The sequence below is a fragment of the Fragaria vesca genome, linkage group LG6 (assembly GCF_000184155.1).
Source record: "Fragaria vesca subsp. vesca linkage group LG6, FraVesHawaii_1.0, whole genome shotgun sequence".
NCBI classification, from domain to species: domain Eukaryota; kingdom Viridiplantae; phylum Streptophyta; class Magnoliopsida; order Rosales; family Rosaceae; genus Fragaria; species Fragaria vesca.
In genome coordinates this window covers 36,667,354-36,689,073 of record NC_020496.1, presented here as the reverse complement: position 1 = coordinate 36,689,073, position 21,720 = coordinate 36,667,354, and the positions used below count along the sequence as shown (strand labels likewise).

General features: G+C 39.5%; 6 protein-coding genes across 6 annotated transcripts; all 6 read right to left on the bottom strand.

Moving 5' to 3' along the window:
• Window positions 1-517: 517 nt before the first annotated feature.
• Window positions 518-3,252, bottom strand: LOC101306155 (syntaxin-22-like). The gene is made up of 7 exons (XM_004304527.1): window positions 3,014-3,252; window positions 2,843-2,936; window positions 2,628-2,752; window positions 2,462-2,548; window positions 1,909-2,066; window positions 1,685-1,785; window positions 518-932 (listed from the first exon to the last, which is right to left on the bottom strand). The coding sequence occupies exons 1-7, from the start codon at window positions 3,187-3,189 to the stop codon at window positions 867-869; spliced, it is 807 nt and encodes a 268-aa protein (XP_004304575.1). The 5' UTR covers window positions 3,190-3,252; the 3' UTR covers window positions 518-866.
• A 419-nt stretch (window positions 3,253-3,671) lies between these two features.
• On the bottom strand, window positions 3,672-9,447 carry LOC101312758 (transcription-repair-coupling factor-like). Its single transcript, XM_004306278.1, has 15 exons — window positions 8,915-9,447; window positions 8,595-8,820; window positions 8,262-8,507; window positions 7,880-8,014; window positions 7,654-7,778; window positions 6,873-7,012; window positions 6,464-6,534; window positions 6,022-6,183; window positions 5,735-5,821; window positions 5,309-5,482; window positions 4,937-4,981; window positions 4,413-4,769; window positions 4,067-4,254; window positions 3,866-3,965; window positions 3,672-3,796 (listed from the first exon to the last, which is right to left on the bottom strand). Exons 1-13 carry the CDS (start codon window positions 9,445-9,447, stop codon window positions 4,153-4,155), a joined length of 2,403 nt encoding a protein of 800 aa, XP_004306326.1. The 3' UTR covers window positions 3,672-3,796; window positions 3,866-3,965; window positions 4,067-4,152.
• An 816-nt stretch (window positions 9,448-10,263) lies between these two features.
• LOC101312473 (lipid transfer-like protein VAS-like) lies at window positions 10,264-10,816 on the bottom strand. Its single transcript, XM_004306277.1, has 2 exons — window positions 10,486-10,816; window positions 10,264-10,394 (listed from the first exon to the last, which is right to left on the bottom strand). The coding sequence occupies exons 1-2, from the start codon at window positions 10,814-10,816 to the stop codon at window positions 10,264-10,266; spliced, it is 462 nt and encodes a 153-aa protein (XP_004306325.1).
• A 312-nt stretch (window positions 10,817-11,128) lies between these two features.
• Window positions 11,129-15,641, bottom strand: LOC101305866 (potassium transporter 4-like). Its single transcript, XM_004304526.1, has 9 exons — window positions 15,498-15,641; window positions 14,509-14,749; window positions 14,163-14,408; window positions 13,866-13,916; window positions 13,494-13,754; window positions 13,322-13,374; window positions 12,857-12,971; window positions 12,509-12,763; window positions 11,129-12,428 (listed from the first exon to the last, which is right to left on the bottom strand). The coding sequence occupies exons 1-9, from the start codon at window positions 15,537-15,539 to the stop codon at window positions 11,341-11,343; spliced, it is 2,352 nt and encodes a 783-aa protein (XP_004304574.1). The 5' UTR covers window positions 15,540-15,641; the 3' UTR covers window positions 11,129-11,340.
• An 896-nt stretch (window positions 15,642-16,537) lies between these two features.
• Window positions 16,538-18,418, bottom strand: LOC101312184 (nudix hydrolase 13, mitochondrial-like). The gene is made up of 5 exons (XM_004306276.1): window positions 18,348-18,418; window positions 17,831-17,957; window positions 17,648-17,731; window positions 16,995-17,144; window positions 16,538-16,879 (listed from the first exon to the last, which is right to left on the bottom strand). The coding sequence occupies exons 1-5, from the start codon at window positions 18,416-18,418 to the stop codon at window positions 16,538-16,540; spliced, it is 774 nt and encodes a 257-aa protein (XP_004306324.1).
• Window positions 18,419-19,545: 1,127 nt separating this feature from the next.
• On the bottom strand, window positions 19,546-21,453 carry LOC101305284 (calcium-binding mitochondrial carrier protein SCaMC-1-like). The gene is made up of 4 exons (XM_004304524.1): window positions 21,056-21,453; window positions 20,062-20,850; window positions 19,847-19,937; window positions 19,546-19,735 (listed from the first exon to the last, which is right to left on the bottom strand). The coding sequence occupies exons 1-4, from the start codon at window positions 21,429-21,431 to the stop codon at window positions 19,546-19,548; spliced, it is 1,446 nt and encodes a 481-aa protein (XP_004304572.1). The 5' UTR covers window positions 21,432-21,453.
• Between the last annotated feature and the right edge of the window lie 267 nt (window positions 21,454-21,720).

The window sequence follows — 21,720 nt, the reverse complement described above, 5'->3', positions numbered from 1 at the left end:
TTGACAACGACGATGAAACATGATGAGCGAGAAATGAACACGAGAGGAAGAGTTTGACGGTACGAAAATGTTCAGGGCATCGGTCGTATTTAAGTTTTGTAGGAAAAGTCATGGCGGCTCAGTGGTTGATTGTTCAGGTAGGAAACCTCCAACCAGCGCTTGAATCTCAAAGATCTCAAAATGGTCAATCACTCTGCTGCAATACAGCGTTTGAGGCATTTCACATGCGTCCGTGGATTAATTTATAACCCTAGGAAGCATTTGATCCTCCTCTAGAACAAATCTCCCCAAATACATGTTAAATAAGGCCTCGTTCTGTGAACCAAACAAGGCCCGAGTTAAGTCGATATCCACACTTCAATATCAAGAAACAACTTAATGGAAAGGAAAAGGCAGAACATGGGGAGGAAGGCAATTTTAGATGCTTTGGGAAACATAACTGACAAAAATAAAACATAAAAAGACTACTGTATCAATTTCCTTCAAGACCTGTCATTTGTTCTCCAATATAGTTTCATGAATCCTAGTCTCATTCCATTAATTCCATACAAGTTACAGGAAAATACATAAAAACGTTTCAACGATCAGTAACAGAACCACCGTAAATCAGAAGCAAAAGCTAGTAGACACATTCAAGACCAACATATTACAGATGAGAAGCCGAAGAAACATTATAGAGGTTACACGATTGCTACTCTTTAAAACAACCAAAACCTGCTCAAAGTAAAAGACACAGAAACAAAAAGGTTTCTAACTTCAATACCAAAAAATCTCAACCAGAAAGTCTTTAGAGCAAATAATTCACCACACACCCATTGTCATTTTGTCGCGGAGAGGCACAGTGATACTGTATATGTACTTGCATATTATATGATAAGGATGATGAGGACAACTACAATCACCACTACAACGATTGCCAGCACCCACCAACACTGCAACATACGAATCACCACTGAATATAAGGTATAGTTCTTTAAGATAACAAATACAAGATTATTAGCATCCAATCCCTAAGATTATAAGCAAGACACTAACCATTTTACGGACCCAAAAAAAAAAGACACTACACATTTTTTTTTTCATCGGACTGGATCAAACTCTTACCTATCTTAATCTTAACCTCCAAGGCTTTAGAAGCACTGTCATAAATCAAACCCTTACCTATCTTAATCTAAATCACCAGGGCTTCACAAGCACTGTCACATAGGGACCATATTCACTAACTTCACAAACATGTTGCCTGAGAAATCTCAGTTACACCAGATGCTGATAGCAACCAAATGCATTGTCATTGTATTTTTCACTAGTAGACTAATCCTCATATACAAGGATTTTATCATAGGGAATCCATTAGTCTAGAACTTCATGTATCACAGTCTATAGTCCAGATGGCATGATGACAGGACCCTAATTTCATTTGGATACATGATCTCTAAGCCATTCTATTTATTTTGATTTTTCTATAACAAAACAGCCTAGAATCATCTGTAGTCATGAGCAAATGCATGTGCATTTTGAGTTTAAACCTTAGAAGTGCAATAGATTATCTGACAGTGCATATACTAGCACAAACTGCTAAACACTGATGATCAAAATATATCAATGATGTAATAATCATAATTCAGAAGCCTGCTTCAAGTTGTGCTCAACTGAGCTTGATAGGACATGAAATTTTTCTACTTACCCACGATGATCTCGTTTTAACACCTTTGGAAGCCTTCGATAGCTGAACTCTAGCTTGGGTCGTTGCAGCAGAAGAGTTGTCAATATTTGAATGAATGTCATCTGTAATAATAGGTCAATATGCCAGATAAATCAAATAAAAACAAAAAAAACAAAAGCTCCATGAATGCAAAGTTGCAAAGTGAAACTGTATAAATAATCATCAGCTGGGAATCTGGATCTTACCAATGACTACACCTTGCTCATGAACAAGAACTGCGAGGTCCTTGAATATTTCACTAGCTTCTCCAATTTGTTCTTCTATATCTCGAATACCCTGTTCCCTTTCCTCAATTATTGCCTCATTGAAACCAATCTCATTATCCAGCAGCACCACTTCTTGTCTGCACAAGTTTGTTAAAGACAGTCAAGTGAGAAAACGGTTCTGAAGTGCATAGAGATACCAAGATACATCCACTCAATCCATGTGTATGCGAGGATACTTAGTGTTAGTCACCCAGAGACTAGACTCTCAATGTACAAGGTTCATAAAACTGATAGAAGCAGCTTTCAGGCACAAAAATTAAAACAACGACTGCGAGATATAACTTGAATGTTAACCGTACATGAGTGTAAAAATTCCTAGTTTTGAACACTTGGCAACTTTGGTCCTTTTCATATTAAGATAGTTGAAAAGTGGAAGGCAAGGAATGGTTAAGATTGGCAACAACAATTACAAAGAAAACAACAAGATTGAGCAGAACTTGATCAATTCATGCTTTTTAAAATAGTAGACTACCTCTTTTGGCCCTGAAGGAAAGGCTGACGGTACTCATCCCCTGTTGGTTCCAAATGCTCCCCAGAGGCAGAGGCAGAGGCAGCAGAGCTGTGAGAAGCAAATGATGAGGCACCAATTACAGAGTTATAAAGGGTTTTATGATGAAAAACTGAGGGAAGAAACATACGTTGCCGTCGCTGTTGCCATGTAAGTAGACTCGCGCTCGGAGGCAAGATGTTGAACTTTCTGGAACTCTTGCAATGTGGTTTGAAAATCTCTTGCAAGCTTGGCATCTTCAATCTGCTTACGGGGCTGACATATGATTTTGGATTAAAACAAACAAAGAAGAAATGTCAGGGAGGGAACTGACGGAGATAGAGAGAGAGAGAGAGAGAGGGGTACATTGACATTGCTCTGGCGATCAGATTCGCTTAGGGATTTGAGTTTCGCAGAGGTGTCTTTGACGAGCTCCAGTATGCGTTGCCTCGTTTTGTGCCTGTTGATTAGATTTAGATCAGTGAATTTTGACTTACGAGTGACAGCGGAGTACAAGTTTGAGAGTGAGTTACGCACAGCTTTTGGCGGTGATCGGGAGTATCCTTGGCAGTTCCGATGGCATCAACGAGTCGACGGAAAGTGGCAACGGCAGTGTTGATCTGAAATATGCCGGCAGCCACCGCCTGCGACGGAGATGCTGACGCCTTCTTTCCCTTTCCTCCTCCGCCATTCTGCACATCTTGAAAGCTCATCTCTCTCTCTCTCTCTCCCAATCACACAACTGCTGCTCTGTAAAGTCACACTGAATGACTACCCATTGCACAAATTAGCGGCCTAAGCTTCTTTGTCCAAAAAAAAGTAAAAAATTCATGTGGGACCAGGACACTTCTACTGTTTGCCGTATGGACCAAACTACGTGGATTTATTTTATTTTTGTTAAATCAATAAAACTGTCGAAATCAATACATTAAGCCGCTAATGTGACGGCAGTTAGTCGGTAACCATTACATGATTAGCTTATTCTGAAGCATGCAAAGCACTATTTGTTGTGAAATAGTGGCAGGCCTCATTGTGTCTCTCTTTCAGTCAATTACAGCCAACCCCCCGCACCCCTTCCCTCCCCAAAAGGAAAGGCTGCCATTATAATCCGGTCCAATTCGTATTCACAAGTCAATCAGTACTAACATTAATCTCTGAAACTAGTCTACAGCGGACTACATCCTCAAGGGCCATTTGATTACCAAGTGTGGGCCTGTTCAAACAGCGGGTCTGATGGTCCTTGTATAAAGTAGGCCCATGCTGAGAATGCCCGTGTCGCTGCCCAATCTGTTGCCCTTTTCCAACTATTTCACTAGTTACCTGCAAAGAAGAGAACTCAGTCAGAAACACCCAAAACTCTAGAAAAACTGTGGTGTAAAGATCAAGTACCTCAAATTATTTGCCACTATGAGAACCCAGCAAAGGAAGAAGGAATGTGCTTGTTAAGTTTCAAACTGTAGCATCAATGCCTCATGAATTTGAACATCAGCTGATTCATGCAAGGGCATCTCAGGTTACCAACATCAGATGGATAATCAGTGGCAACCTAGAATCAGTCAAAACTGTGACAGATTTTTCTCATTTTACTACCCAATATGCGATGTTTAAGTACGGCAATTGCGCGAGTAAGGGAATCCATTGTGTAGCTCATAAACAACGCCAGCTCCATAGGTCAACTAATACTTTATGAGGGAAGGTAAGGAAGCATGTAGTTCAGCCAAACATTGAAATATCCAGTTTAGGAGTTGTTCTCTCGGCAGTTCTAGAAGAAGTTCTGCCTGCAAGACAAGAAACACAAGAAATTCTGATGACATATGGGAGAACTGTGGGAAAACAGAAATAATTAGAAAGTAAGTAGAAAGGAATTGAAAAGAAAAGGCTGGTTTCGTTTTCCAGACCAGCATGATGTCAAAACGGAACAGAAGGTGATGATTACCTTGATCTGGTCACCCTCAAATACCAAAGAATTTCGGTGAACATCAGAAACCACTGAATCTGTAATCAGTTTGAAAACCTGTTTATTCATGACTGTTTTCATGAAAACCATCTTTCCAGAAGCATATATTTTGGTTATTCCAATATCTGCTGCCATTCTCCTCACATAAAGCTTTTTTAGTAGAATTTCCATGGAGTGTGGCTCCTTTCCGTATTGGCGACGCAAATTCTCAGTATATTGCATCAAACTCCAGATATCCTTCTCTGCAGCTCTCTCAGCTTCATGAATTATCTCCATGGGATTCTCGAGATTATTTATGTACTCAGAAGGGAGATGAGGGTTTATATTCATATCAATCTGAACAGTAAACAAAATGTATCCATCAAATCGGTTGGCTAAAGTCATTTACATAGTTTCATTTGCCAATTTTAGTTCAACGAATCTCAAATTTTTTTCTCATTTCTATCTCACCAAGTAATTATAATTATCTTGGAGATGGTGATTATATATGTGGATAGACATACCTCAACAGACCAGTAAGGAACTGAAACTACTCGATGCTCATCAACCTGGCATAGAAAGGAACAGGACATGAAGTTCAAATTAAGAACTCACAACAAACAAATACACACATACTAGACATCCAATAGCTGTAGACAACAGAAGAGTCTTTACATGTGTGTTTCTGTTAAAACCATAGTGTACATACTATACTAACTGGCCCCTATCCATATATTTAATATGTGAATAGTTCCGTACTGATACTATGTATCAATATTTTGGTAGTTAGAGAGATATTCCAAAATTCAATTAAATGAACAATAATAGCAAAAAAATTTGTATAAAAAAGCAAGAAGCTAGAAATAATGTGTAAATGACATGAACAAAGATAATACCTTAGACAAGCTCTCAAACAGCATTTCAAAGAAGAGATCAATGCCAACATTTCCAACATCCCCAGTCTGCTGCTCACCAAAGATGGTACCAAAGCCTCTGATTCCCATGTCCCTCTCTGCAAGTTGGAAACCTTGCCCAAGTTGACAGCATTCTTCAAGAGCTGCAAGTCTCTCCTAGAGCATGACCACAATAATCAATGAATATACTTCAAGTACTCCTGAATATGTGTTGATAACTTTATGTAAAACAAGCTAGCAGGTAATCAATCTAGAATAACACACAATCATATATATAGCATGGATGGTAACACAAGTAGATAAAGGCCAAACAGAGAGAGGATAGTTTTCTGGTGCATCTGAAAGGACTGCTGCTATAATCAGTAAAGGTAAAAGGACAAGAAAGAAAGTAAAAAAAAAAAACAATACCAACGCTTGATCAGTTAGAAGTGACTTCTCTGGGTAAAATAAGTGTGCATGAGCTTCCTTATCTGCCCTCCCCACCCTTCCCCGAAGCTATTACCATTTAATGGGAAACAAAGAACAAAACTAACATAATTAGTAACATGGATGATGAGATTGAGAAGCTCTGGGACCACTGTATTCGCATTGTTTAAATTAATGAAAGAACATGAAACAACCCAGGTAACAATTTTGAATATCAGATTTTCACATATTACTCTGACAATTAAAACAGAAAAAAGAAAGAATAGAACCTGATACAACTGTGCTAGGCCAAATTGTTGAACGTCCTGAATTATAATGGTATTTGCATTCTGAATATCAAGCCCACTTTCTACTATATTAGTGCATGTAAGAATCTTGATTTCACCTTGTGAAAATTTCTCCATGGTTTCCTCTAGCTGCTTTGAATATTGCTGCAAAAAGAGAGTTCTATCATTACAGACGAGTAGAGAAAGAAAGGTCATCTGATGGATCTTTCCCCTAAGCTCTAGTTAATTATGCACACCAAATTACATATAGCTTTGTTTTCAGATCTCAATGTTCCCTTGATTTCATGACAAATTTACAACGTAATTTGTAACTCATGGCACCAAGCTATCTAATGGTAACAGCTTCTCATCATGGGTCTATGCTTTGATCTCATAGTAGCTCCCTAAGAAGACACCAGATTGCTAAAGAAAAGGAAGAAAGTACCTTCCCGTGGGCAATAGCTATTTCAACATCAGGAAACGATTGTTCAAGAAAATCCATGACTTCTTCAAGTCCTGCAACATAGATATGATGGGGAAAAACAAAAATTAAGAACACTAAGAATTCACACATGTTTGCTATGGGAAACCCAGTTCATTGAACAAGCTGTAATACAGTAATGGAAATTCTATGTCCTATTGACATACAATATAAAAGGTAGATCTAAACCATGCATATAATCTCCATTCGTTTTTAAGCCTCACAAACATGTCACTTTCATCAGATTACACTCAACATGTATCTAACTGCAAAAATAATGCTACCAAGGAAAGAACATGACAAAAGACTCTGTGCTTGACTTTTGTATGAATAACATATATAGTATATATCTATCAGTAATCAACAAAGTTACCTTTGATACGAGGCAAAACATAAAATACTTGGCCACCTCGGTCCAGCTCATACTTAATTGCTGATAATACCTTTTCTTTACTGTATGCCGAGAGATGGGTTCTTATAGGGACCCTTTCTGGAGGTGGAGTTGAAATCAGGCTGAAATAAAAGATGGACACAGTTACTACAGTACCAAATTAAGGGTTCAGCAGACCATAGGTCTCTATCAGTCAACTAGCCTCATAATTAGAAAGGTGAGTCAGAGCATTGTGTAAGCCCTACCATATTTATGTATTAATAGCTAGGTTTTCACTTTTGTTGTAAGAACTCTAGTGCTGTGTTGGGTGTACAATACTATTAAAACTTGAGACCATTTCTTTACATACAACTCAACTCTTCGAGGGGAAAAAAAAAATTCCCAGCCATTTCCAGTGGGATTCTTCCCCACAGTAACATACAATCATGTCCAAGTGGGCAACAAAGCCCATGACATCAATGAAACTCATAACCTAATGCTGAAACTGTAATATCATATTCTTACACTTGTTCTTGTAAAATGCCATATAGAGTGATTTAAGAGGTTAGTACTGCAATGCACACACATGCACATGACATATATGGACGAACTAAAAAAAAAAAAAAAAGTTAAGTAACCACTGACTTCTTTCGGTTTTGGTATACTAAAAGACATTAAAGGTGAAGAATATAGTTCCATAAACTCTGCAACTAGCCTCGTTCTGAAATTCAAAGAGAAACAAATTGAAAAGAAATGGATATAAATTCAATGACAGATCTGTTACCTAGCATCACGAAAACCAGTCAATGCTAAATAAAGGGTTCGCGGTATAGGTGTTGCGGATAGAGTAAGAACATCGACTGATGTTTTGAATGAAGCAATTTTCTCCTTCTGTTTGACGCCAAACCTCTGTGGAGCAGAAGAAAAATGCATGCAATGAGATCGAGAAAGTGAATTGTGTAGGTCACTAGTGGATAGCTGTATAATAGCAGATAGATTTGATACAAAACCTGTTCTTCATCAACAACAAGCAGGCCTAGATTATTATACACAACACGGCTTCCAAGAAGTGAGTGTGTCCCGACAATTATGTCTAAATGGCCGTTCTTTATCATGTCCAGATGCTCATCTTTCTCTGATTTAGTCTAAAACAAATAACAGTTGTGGTCAGTTTCAAACTAAGGTTGCAGTTTGAAAAAGAAAAAATCAGTGTTTCATCGAACCAATAAAAGACAATCGTGTGACTTCAAGTTAAATAATGCTAACCGACACAAAACAATTCTGAAGTTCAACCAAGTATGACTTTGCCTTTATTTACTTTGCAAGCTGTAAATTTTACGGATATATATGTATAGAATTAATGGTGAGCAAATGTGGAAGTTGCGGTAGTACCTGAAACCTGCTAAGAAGTCCAACATTGATATTTGGATATATAGAAAAACGTTGCGAGATAACTTCAAAATGTTGCTTGGCTAAAACAATTGTGGGGGCAAGAACCATAGCTTGCTTCCCTGCAGAAACAACACAAAAGATGGCACGGAGGGCAACTTCAGTTTTGCCAAAGCCAACATCTCCACAAATTAAGCGGTCCATTGGAGTTTCTCTCCCTGTTAAATCTTTGTCAACATCAATGAAAGCCTGTTGTATAAGGGGTAGGTAATATGTAAGATAGAGGCCAAGAGAAAGAGAGGTGTTCGGGTTGGGGAAAGTGAGAAACAAACGGACCTGCTTTTGATCAGGAGTAGGCTCATACGGAAACTGAGAAACAAAGTGAGCCATGGCTGGAGTAAGAGGGTATGGAGGGCGTCTTTGTTTGAGCCTATGTAAATACAGCTCCATCAAATCAACAACCATTTTCTGAATGGCAATCTTTCCTTTGGTCTTCCTTCTTTCCCACACACTGGTGTCGTTCAGTTTGCTCAATGTGTGAGGTTTTTTGTTTTCGTTGGGGCTGAAAAGCAAGTTCAAATGAACATTTAATCTAGGGTCCTTAATCTATGAGTACTAAATTACTGTGACAAACAAAACAGAAAGGGAGGACATACAGATTGTAACGATAAAGCAGACGAGAGGCCTGCTTGACAGGAAGCTTAGCCATGCCATCAGCATACTCGATGAAGACGTATTCAATAGCATTGTCGAATTTAATGCCGACGAAACGACCAATGCCGACCTTCTTATGGACAACATAGTCGCCGGAGCGAAGAGTGTAGGGATCGACCTTGTAACTAAGATCGCCTTTGAGCTTCTGGAGGCCCCTCTGCTGCTGCTGCTTGACCAGCTCCAAGTACTTGTCAGCCTCCGCCGCCTCCATCGGGGTTGGGGGCGATTCCTTTCTCTGCTCCCGCCGAATTCTCTCGTTCAGAATCGATATGGCGTCGGACTCTGCCTCCACTGCCGCCTCCCGTCGCTTTTTCCGGGGTTTGCTTCTGGTGGAAACGGAATCCGAAAGGCCGAGGCTGCTGTGGATTTTCAACACTCCCCAGACCCTGCACACCCGACTTGCCGCCGGCCTATAATAAGAAGAAGAACAAGTAGAAGAAGAAGACGGAGAAGGGATTGGAAGGAGGAGAGCCATGGGAGCGGAGTGGATAACTTGGAAGAGGTTTTAGAGGGGTTTTACTTTCATCATTTTCACGACTCTTTTTTTCACTTCTGGCTCACCCCATGGCCATGTGGAAGATATGTACCCTCCCATTTGGGACCCATATTTTTGGATATTTCTGATATCTGAATTTCAAAGCTTCTCTGATTGTATTCAACCACGCAGCGCAGCCCGTGCTCGTCCAACCACGGTGGTGGAACGGTTCCTTCTTCTCCATTTGCTCCTTGATCAAAATGCATAAACTTTGCTCAAAGGGCATCCAGGATCAAGCTATCCAAAACCCGGGTCTAGTTTTTAGTCCATTTTAAGTATTTTTCTTCTCTTGTTCTTTTTTAAATGGTGGACCTTCAGAACGCGTAGGCCCCGCCAACCTGGGTTCTCCTAGCCCCGGATCATATCAGCCTAGCCCGCTCAATCCAAGCCCACTAATTATTCTATTTTTTCTTTTCGCCGTAACATCAAGAACTTTTCGTTCTTAATTCTCTGTTCGTTCGTTTTTTTTTTTTTTTGTTTGTGATTCAACTTTTTCTTCTTTCTTTGAATCTATCTGGAAAAGAGATAATTGAACACATCCTGTTTCTTTGGCTTCTCTATTGATAACTAATCCACAGTGAACAACACCATGTATGAAGAAACATCAGGAACATGCATACATTAACTGTACGTGTAATCTGATCGAGTTTAAAAACGAAAAGACAAGTAATATATATATATATATATATATATATGTATGTTATATCATAAGAACAAGCGTAACAGCAACAGTGTCTCAGGCTGCGTCCATGTGTTCTATTTGATGCTAATCAATACAAGCTGAAACATGGTTGACAAAGCAGTGGCTACCATACTTGCGCGGGAAGGCAATGAATAGATATTTGCAGAGTTCGGAACTGAGTTGTTGGATTTCTTAGGAGAATTACCTGAAGGAAGTGCAATTAATTAGTTAATAACATGCAAATCGAATATGTTGATTCAAAACAATATCAAGAATTGATCCAAGGTGGGGCTTACTTGAAAGGCAAGCGATGGGGTTGACGTGTTGGCCGCATCGTCCCGGCAATTGCTGAGCCTCGGTGATATTGATGCCGGCTTGCTCGGCTTTAGTTGTGCCCCGGTTGCTTATCATACTACACAAGCATTTTGGGTTCGACTTGATCACCGACTTCAGAGGATCGCAACAATCGTCTGGAGGGTTGCGGGTTCCATTAAGGTAGTTTAGGCAAGGAGCAAGCTTATTTAGGCATGATATGTCCTGCGATACCACATTACTTATAGGATTATCGACAAATAGCAGCAGCACTACTAGACAAACACCAAAGCACGTCCAAGGCTTCATTTCCATGGTTTCTTTCTTGCTGTGTTGCTGTTGATGGTTTTTCGGTTTGCTATAGCTATAGCTATATATGGCATGCAGTTGTGCATGCATAATGGATTGTGTATAAGGGAAGTCGGTAATCCAACTTGTACCTGACTAGTCTGAGTAATTAGAGCCAATGCATTGATATATAGGTTCTGGATGCAGGCAGACGGAAGCTGGTGGAATTGGTAACTGGTCATTAGATATCTAGGTGAAGCTACTTTTCCCAGTTCAAAGAAATACCAATAAACAACCAACACTTTCAATTCCATCCCGTTAAGCACAGTAAAAGCCATAAAATAGAACTAAAAATCCTGATAGATTTTGATGTTATTTATCTATACAAGTCGGAACAAAAAGCAGGGGCAAAGAACCATCCAACTGAAATCAGATGCAACTAGATACTCCTACCCCTCTGCCTTCCCTAAGCATAAGTTGCCCCAAGAGCTTACTCTACGAGACAGCTCACTAGGAAAGAGGATTTATCTGTAACTAACAAATCAATTCATTTAGACATAGTATATCATGCCAACTTCAATAAGACTGATGTGAGGAATATTCAGTGCCACAGATGGACCCCTGCAGTTCTTCCTAAGAAAAGAATACCCTATATCGATCACTAGTTTCTTAAAATACGAAGATGACCTCCTCGCCTTCACATAGGAATGCCCCATTATATAAGCAACCCCTGCTTCCTTGGCCTGGATCAAATCCATAAGCTCTTCCCTTACTGCATGATCCATACCAGGGTTTGAGGGTAACTGAAACCTGACTTGGCGTCTCCTTATTTGGGGATTCTCATCATCATAAACTGGCCCCAGACTCCGGAGGGTTAAAGATTTGCTGCTTTGGATGGAGTCGCTCACACCAAAATCCTCTTGCTCAGTAGCTATTAAGCTTGAACTTGATTGCACTGTTCTGGTGCTTATAACAGCCATTCTTCCATCCAATGATGAGCTCTCAGAGCTTGACAATTGTGGTTCCACGGCTTCCATCTGGATGAACTCTGCTATACTTTGTATGAGCTGGTTCTCAAAGTCCCCGTCATCCCGCTGAATGTCCTTGTACCCGTACCTCACGATGCACCTATACATACGATAAGGTCTTGGACATATCCGGCCAATGAGGAATCGCTCTTCAGGTGAAACACTTGGAACTGGAACTGATTTTACACAAACAAAAACCAAGACGTTGTGGAAGGCAGGAAGATTTGTTACAAAGTGAGAAAATATTGCGGGAACTCCTGTTGCCAACTCTGAGTATATGAGGCCTATCCCAGGCACGCGGACTATACCAAGGCTGGGGCCAAGGCCAAGTAACCATTTTAAGGAAACTTTGTTGTGCAGATCATAGTTATACTTCCTCCGTGTACCATAGTGCCAGATATACATGACAATCATGAATATGAATGACAGCACAAAAGGAACCCATCCTCCCTGGGGAACTTTCATGAGTGCTGCTGATAAGTAGACTCCCTCAATGAACCAGAAGAAGACCAGGAAAAGTGCAGCCACAACCACACTTTTCTGCCAAACAAAGATTATTACAAGTGCCATAAGGAATGTTGTGACAAACATAACCATCATGCAAGCAAGCCCTGAAAAACAAGAAGAACTCCTCACTTAATTGTTGGGAAAAGAAGAGTAAGAGAAAGACAGATAGGTGTTAATAGTGTACCATAAGCATTTCCGATTAAAGTCGTGTCTTGAAATCCAATAGTTATGGCTAGCGTAAGAATCATGAGTATCCAATTTATTTCTGGAATATAGATCTGCCCGTATATATGTTTTGAGGTGTGGACAACTTTGACTCGAGGGAAGCAACCAAGGGCATGACATTGCTTGATGATGGAAAAGGTGGCAGTTATGACAGCCTGGCTCCCAACAATGGATGCAAGTGTGGCAACAACAAAGATGGGCCAAAATACTGGACCTGCCGATAAAGAAGGACATAAAGCAAAATTACCTACTTGAATTTGAAAATAAATTTCTGTAAGTAAGTTTGACACATCTGAAATGAACTAACCAGGTATTGAGTCATAGAAACTGTAACGAATGGAGTTGGGATGTTTAGATAGAAAAGCAGCTTGACCCATGTATTGTACTACCAAACAAGGATAGACAAAGAATGCAAATGCAATCTGCATGGGCAAAGAAAACATTAATATATTCACTTCTGACATTCCATGCCCATATAAATGATATAATACATCGCCCTGAACAAGTTCTAAAAAGAAAGAGCAGGTTTAGGGTAACAAAGTAAATAATCAGGACAAACTTCTTTGCTGTCATAAAAATTATCCTAAAGACATACAGATGTTCTCAAGTACTATGAACACCTGCTGCTCCAAATATTATGAAGTTCCATTAAAACTATTTTATATCTTTTAATCTTTATTGTAATTGGCCCAATACTCAATTCTTATGAACAAGCCATGCAGAATTTAAAGTTTTCGTTTAGCATAGTACACAAGTAAAACTATAAACTCACTCTTATCGATAAGGCAGTGAAATGACCAAGATCTGCAAACATAGCTTCAGTACCTATTAAACATGGAGATGCCTAGCAGTTAGCTTCTTCAAAACAGCAACATAAAAGTGTGTGAATCTAGGTGTCAACCACGTCTAGTTTCAAATTAGTTAAGGTGCAACGAACATCATACCTGTTATGGAAAGAAGAATCCCACCAAGAGAAATCCAACCATCTTTACCAGTCGCACTGAAAAACTTGATTATGTAATGGGGCGATAATGCACGAATAATGGCTGGGTTCCAATGTATTGTATTGTACAACCCAATGGAAAATATCGATACCAACCAGATTATTACAATTGGTGCAAACAGAAATGCTACCCTGTGGGTACCGCAATGCTGCAGAGCAAACAGTCCAACCAAAATCACACAGGCAAGCAAGAGGAGTTCAGCTGCAAACAGTAACAATATGTTAGACAATTTGTATTGAAAAAGAAAAAAAAAAGAAGAAAAAAAAGGAAAAAACCAACAACAGCGAACAGCTAATATAAGGAAATGCTTACCATCTGTTAATTTCTCCGCTGTAACTTGTAACCCTGATACTGATGACAAAACTGCAAGTGGAAAAGAAAAAGAAGTGTCCACAGATTTAATTCCTTAACCATAAGAAAATAAAAGGTTGAAAATAAACTCTTTCTAGTAATTTAATCATCTGTCCTGAGGTTCCAACGATTAACATTACATGGATATAGAAAACAACAAGGAGATAATTGCAATGCCATCAAATGAATCCAGATTACTAAACAAACAACAGCAATAGTGGTGGAAATGAATATGACGGCAGCAAACAAGCACTGTACCTGAAATTGCTGGAGTGAGCACGCCATCTCCTATGACCATGGAAGCACCTAACAATACCACAACCAGTAGGGCTGTTCGTAACCTTTTATGCTTTTCCAGAAATCTCTTCAAAGGGGTAGAAGCTACAACCTGTGACGAGGGACCATATTTGTAGGCTGAGAGTTCCTCATCAGCTGCTTGTTGGTTGGGAAGTAAACTAAACTTTGCATGGCGGCAAAGCAATGAGTAAAGAGCAAATGTCCCACCTGACACCAATTAGAATATAAATGACCAAATTGAGACTCAATGAAAAAAAAGCACGAGTCCACAGAAAAAGGTTATTTTAAACTTCAAGTCTCACCATACCTTCACCATTATCGTCTGCACTCAATAGGATAAAGACATACTTCAGCAAGGGTAGCAGTGTAAGCGTCCAGAAAATTAAGGAAAATGCACCAAATATCACTTCCTCATTGTTATGGTTCTGCAACTTCCCTAGAAATGTGCTAGTATAAACATAGAGAGGAGAAGTACTGAGGTCCCCATAAACCACACCAAGGCTCTGATATGCAAGTAACAGATTTCTGGAGAGATTGACCCATGAAAGCTGCAAAGCAACAAGATGTAAAAGAGTTACACCGTTGGTATTAAATGAACCAGACTGCGCCACAGCTCGAGGAGAAAATAGTCCAAATAAAAATAAAAATGCATACATATGACTATTGGTTGATATCAAAAGTGATACTGAGAGAGCATATTCCATTACTTTCCCGACCGGCTTAATAATCAGTACACTAGGGAGTATGACTAAGGCTATTTGTGGTCTCAGCCTACATGCTACTTATATTATGCAAGATTAATCCTAGTCGAAAACCGGTCCATATCAGGTAAAGTGAAGGATTTAGGTGCTCCTAGAACTAGAAACTTGCAACAAAAATGTGGAGCAGATGCTAACTCATGGGGATATAGAATTTCAAATATAAACCTTGAAGAAAAAAAACCTAACAAATCAATGGAAGACTATGATCATCAACCTTCACTATTCACTTACACAGAAGACTAGAAAAGACAAAGGAAAGCACGCTCGAACAACGAAGACAAGATTAGATAATATACGATTCGAACAAGTTCACATCAGCAACAGGAAAATAAAAATTAATAATAATGAACAAGAGGCCACAAAAATCATAGCAAGGTAACCAGAGGAAGAAACAGGAGTGAAGTAAGGATATGAAACTCAAAAGTTAGGGAGAATTAGAAATCTGAAATTGCAAAAGATCTGCGGATGGATCGAGCAAAGAAACAGAAATTGATAAGAGAAGAAAGAACGAGATCTTAGAGATTGAAAAAGAAACCTGAGGACGGCGAGACGTCGAAGTTGCAGCGTCTGGCTCCATTGGAAATGGGATGGCTCTGTGTGTATCTGAGGAGAGTGAGACCTCACTCGCGCTCTTCTACTACTTTATATGTGTTTAAGCATCACACTACTACCCCACCCCAAGGGTAGAATAAGAAGAAGACGAAGACGATTTTGTTTTATTACAGCAGCAGCCGCAGATATTCTAAATTTCTAATAAATAAAGAGAAGGAAACAAAGTCGTCGTTCTGAGAATTTTGGAGAACTCAAATAGCAGCAGGACGAGGATGAGGATTGGGGGCCCAACTGTCATTTGACATTTTTCCCTTCTCCCACCCTCTCCGCGCCACCTGTTTGTCACTTTGTTGTTGTCGTCGTCTATTAGCACGCGCGACTCTCTCTCTCTCGGCCCAACCCAACCAAATGAAGCACAATTGTATTTTCTTTCTTTCTTTGGCATCCACAAGGATGTCATTACCTTGTTAGTCAAAATCGTGTGGGTTTTATTCAAACCAAGAATCATGCTTATTTAGACATGCATGCGTGATGTGCTGGTTTTTCTTTCTTCTTTGTAATTATACGATGCCCATTTTGTTAAGACTAAATTCACTATCAATTAGTTGATCTTGACGCCACACACGTTTTGGACGCGGATCCAAAACACATACATTATTGAGCGTGGTCTTCTACGTACTTCTAAATTTCTGAACCGGATGATATTCATATGAACAGCCCACAATACAAAACCCTTGGGCTTTCAAATTTTATGTTCAACGGCCCATACTCGGGATGGCCCATCACTCACTGTCACTGCTTTTGCAATCCCAACCTTCAGCCAAAATGTAAGAACCATTCATTTCATTATTTTTGCGTTGTTACATACACTTAATTTCCGCATTTCATGGACCATCCACGAGAATTATTTCATCATTGATGAGCTAGCTTGTTGCTTGCTTACATGGGGCTCATCTAGGTACACACTAGCTAGCTCTTATATTTGAGTACTATTTGACATTCAGGCACAGCATGACAACATGATCACGATCTGACGTTGCTGGATGACAATGGCGACCGCAACAATGTCGACGGCGTGGAGGTCATGGCCGGACGAGGACTACACGGTTCGGGCTCCTCAGTTAAGTCCCCTATTGTATGTTCATGATCATCAGACGTCTCTCCTAATAAGTCTGCTGTCATCTGATTCATAATCTGATCATGATCCACTACAACTTCATCAGCTGGTACTACAACTGCATTATTTCCCACAGCACCATCATCATCTTTCGTATCTGATGACGACGCCATAACTCTCAGAAACTGCTCAAGTGCCCTACGCATCCATTCATACCGGCACACTCTAAATGCATCCTTCGTGCTTAGCTACAACACACATCGACGAATACATATAATCCATGATCAGAACGTGATTAATAGGACGTTGTTATTGATACGTATACGTACTATTTCATCTCAAGAAAGTTCAAACTGCATGTACCCATTCTCTAGCACGGTTTTGCTGCTCTGGCCATGTGTCAAGCTCTTGGGTTACTTGTAATGCAAACATGTAGCCTTTGCATCCTCCTTCCAGGCTGCACATCTTCTGCCTACTTTTGCTTCTGAACTCCCAAACTCCCAGAGGAGTTTCCTGTCATCATCATATCACACGAATTCGATCATAATCTAACGCCAAGTGAAAAAAAAAAGATTAAATTCAGTTTGTCCCCTCATACTTTAAGTCAATAATCAATTTAGTCTCATATCTTTTTTTTTTTAATAACGTTGGTCCTTGTACTCTCAAATGACATCATCTAAGTCCAAAATTTGAATTTTAGTGCAAAAATGGGTAAGTTTGGTCCTTGAAAAATGACTTTTTTTTCATCATTAGAATGTTTATTTGCCCTATTTGTAGGTTAAAAAGCTTAAATGTGGATCCCCATGAATAATATTATTTTTGAAGCCATATTAAAATTTTGGACTTAGTTGATGATGTTTGACTGTTTGAGAGTACAATGACCAACGTTATTAAAAAAATAAATATGGGACAGTACGAGAGGGCAAACTGAATTTAATCCAAAAAAAAATTAAGCAATTTTTCTTTTTTCGATAGCTAATTAAGTAGGAGATATTTAAGACAATATATATGCATACTCTTAGTGTTCCTTTCACCCCTGCTTCCTCGAAGGCTTCACGACTAGCAGCTTCTAAAACAGTCTCATCATCCTCCCACCCACCCTACAAGCAGCGTATATATACATATTTTTTTGATTAAACTGATTCATGCTAAACATATTTGAGTTTATATATTGGAAACAAATTCATTCAGATATATACTTTTGGAAACACTAGGTCGTCGCGGTCAGGTGAAGAAACCATGAGAACCTGTATCTTGTTTTCAATGTGGCTGCTGCTGCTATGATCCTCATCATTCATGTCTTCTGTTATCCGGTAAGGGATACATCTGTTGTATAAACATACATATCGACACTCATATATATATGAGCAGCAAGTAACTATCTACAGCTTAGTACGTAGCAAAAGATTACTAGCCAGAGACATTCTATAATCCATATTAAACTCGAGAGTAATTGATCGAGAAAAGTGTGATGCATGCCAATGAATGAGCTAGAGAGAAGGGATGGAACGTTTGTCAATAAGTAAATTCAGCAGCGCCAACAGAAAAAACAAACACTATATGCATGCATCAATAAGTTCTGCCAAAAATTTCACATGCATCAAACTAAGAGAGAAAGCTCGAAAAGAAATCAACGAGATTATCACAAACTAATTAGGGAAAACCTGAAAGTGTATTGTAAATTGAAGAGATTACCAAGGGCATGTAACTATATACCCAGAAACAAGGCGTAAGTTGTTCTCATAACGTTGGCGACGTCGTCCTGTTCTTGCTAGCACAGATGACATGATCAGATTGATGATCGACCTTCTTAATTTCTAGGCTACAAAAGCAATCCTTAAACAAACCAGAAAGAAAATTATATAACAATAATGTTTGTGTTTCTTAATTATTGCTATCTTACTAAATTAGCAAGTTTTGGGGCCGGGATTGAAGAATGATTATGAACGCACATACAGTTGTTTCCTATGGATCTTGAGGAGATTAAGCAGAAGAAGCTGCGGCTTTCATACATAACAATGCAAGCTAGGTAACTAACAAATCGAGACCAAATAAGCAGTTGATCTTATAGCTCTCAAGTAAAGTACATCGATGATCGATCAATTACGAGGCCGGAAGCTAGCTAATATATACAGGTATATGTTGATCGAGAGGAAATGAATTATATATGTCCCACTAATTAAATAGATCAACCCCCCAGCAATTCGTACATCATGTTTGATCGAATATGGAGAACAGAGCATCTAATGCCATTCTGATATAATTCTCGCCCTCTCTCTTTTCTTTCCCATCCCGCCCTAGCTAGCTAGCTAGCTAGTTGCCAACCGAACCAACTGAGGACTAGTGGAACCCAAATGAAATTGAAGTTGAAGGTGATGCTCTTTCCATTATTAACACTTTGCAAGGTAGTTTACGAGGATCTTAGTCTAGAATTAGTAGCCGATTTTTGAAACGGGGTGGCAACAAAGTTGCTCACCGTTTAGCAAAAGAGGCTTTAGAAGTTGGTCAACATTTGTTTTGTTTGGAGTCCCCTTTTTGGCTCCATAGATCGGTCATTTCAGTGGCCAATTCTATTTCTATGACAGAACATCCATGTTGGTTGTTGTTAACGATTGTTGCCACAAAACTTGATAAATAAAAAGTATTCAAATATCGTATCTGACCATATTTTTATCAAAATCATCCAAATGGGAGGAGTTGCAATACAAATGGTGTCCCATTGAATATAATGCTTAATATAGGGACAACCCAAATATATATAGGGACAAGCCAATAATGCCCTTTCAAGAAATCTAATGCTATGCCTCGCACCGTGATTTATATCGGTATAAAAATTTGTTAGATCAGTAGGAATGACCTTATTCCTCTCATCAACATCTTCATCAGGATAACATTGCAAACTGTGTTAACTCTATCATAGGTCCAAAGTCTTCTTCATAGACTCATAAACCATGTAAGTTATACTCGCAGAGGGAACTACTTTAAGGAGATTGGGAAATATTCCCTTGTACAATCCCCTAAACCCTTCATGTTGCAAGGTTCTCCTGAACACATCAGCCATTCCCTCATAAGCAGAGTCTTTGTTTATGCGCTGGGCTTGCATTCTAAAATCAAGTAGCAGAATTAGTCAGTTGGAAGATAATACCACACATGAAATAAATATCAGTAGAAGCAATATGCTGCAAGCAAGCGATCGATATTTTTCCACAATGCACCTTGTCCTGACAACCTGCAATGGGTAAACACATGAAGCACCAAGAGCACCTGATACTGTCCCACATCCCAACTGCACAAGAGGACCAGGTTCTACAAAAGAATTGGACATTTTAGCATGCAAGTTGCAACTATTATGGCAGAAAGAATTGGTTTAAAACACCACAAAACTGAAACGATAAAATCAATGATGCTAATATACGAATGGAATCCTCACCGGTGTCATGCAGAATATATTTCTTGGACATGTCTTTCAGGGTATCATAAGCAGCAAGATCGATGCCAGCATAAGGGACAATTCCAAGTAGAGATGGAACAAGGCCTCTATAAAATGCCCGGGGTCCCTCCTGAACCCATATTTGTTTAGACAGAGATCCTACACTCGGAGTTCTTCCACCTTCGCAAGCATATGTTTGTATTCGTGTTTTAACAAGATCCATGGGATAAATAGCAGCTTGTGCCACAGCACCTGCTAAACCACCGGAAACAAGGCGAGTTGTCATCCCAATATTAGCCTTATCTTCTTCACCATTAGCATGAAGGATATAACTTTTCAGCATTTCATAAGTATAGAACCTGATGGCGCTTTCAGGAGCCACCTTGAAGACATTTAAACCATTGCCACGAAAAAAACCCAGCAAGCCCCCTTGTCTCCATATATCTCTAACTGCAGGCATAATACGAGCCTGTTGAGTTTGTACTTGCAAAACAACCTTCAAGCGATCAAGAGGAGCAGTAGCTGTACGCGATGTTGCTCCTGCTACTGCACCGGCAATCAGATATCTACTTGCATGGATATGTTTATTCATGACTTCTGGAGTAACAGTCTGCTCCCCAATATCAACAAGGCATACTCTTTCCAAATAATGATAAATATTCTCGATGGTTGCCTCCTGAGGGTAAAGCAGAAGAAAATCTCTCCATTCTTCAAATGTTATGACACCGTTGTTATCCTTATCAACACGCTCAACAAAGAGAGCAAGTTCTTCATCATCAATTTCAATCCCTGCAAAAGAGGGACTGGTGTGGCTTATAGAACGAAGTACTAAATGAAAGTCACTTTTGCGGTAATTCAAACGACAGAAGAGATAAATAACCAACAAAATATGAACATCACATGTTTGAATATTCAACAAGATATACAATATCGATTAGAGAAATAATGGAAGGAAAGAATGAAAAGAAGAAGTACAGTAGAAATGATAAACTACCTGCTCTCACAAGAGCATCCCATAGCTCTTCAGGGAGGATGCAACCATGGTGTTTGACATCAATTGCCTGAAAGATGGCATAGAGCTCGAGCTCCTTATCGTCCATGTAGTGCTTAAAATCTTGGTAATCCACACGGCCATCTCGGTTTGCATCGCACACATTCAAGAGATCCTTGGCAAACTTGTACTCGGGGGGTATCTGGAGGGCAGAGAGGCCTGCCTCAATCAGGGCATAGTCCAAATACCCAGCATTTGCAGTGTCAAACAAGTTGAAAAGATTACGAATTCTGAGCTCCCTCTCTTCCTTGGTCTCTCCCAGCGCCAAAAGCACATGATCCAGCGTCACCCCATTTGATGCCTTTCTATTTCCCTCCATTAATTCCCCTTATACTCTCTTCTTGTTCAATTACTGTATGATGGAGCTGGGAAACCAACATTTAACATATGCATCATCAAAAAACAATGTATTCAAAAAGGCAGGCTAGGAAGCGACAGGGAATAAGAACATACCTCACTGCTGTTCTGTCTTCACCCACTCCATTTGAGGACCATCACACTCTCTCATACCATTTTGCTCTCCAGTGTCGTCCTATTTTCTTTTGATAAAAGGAGAACAAAATATATGTGATCGCTGTTAACCAGAAAAGAAAAGATTCTTTAATTTG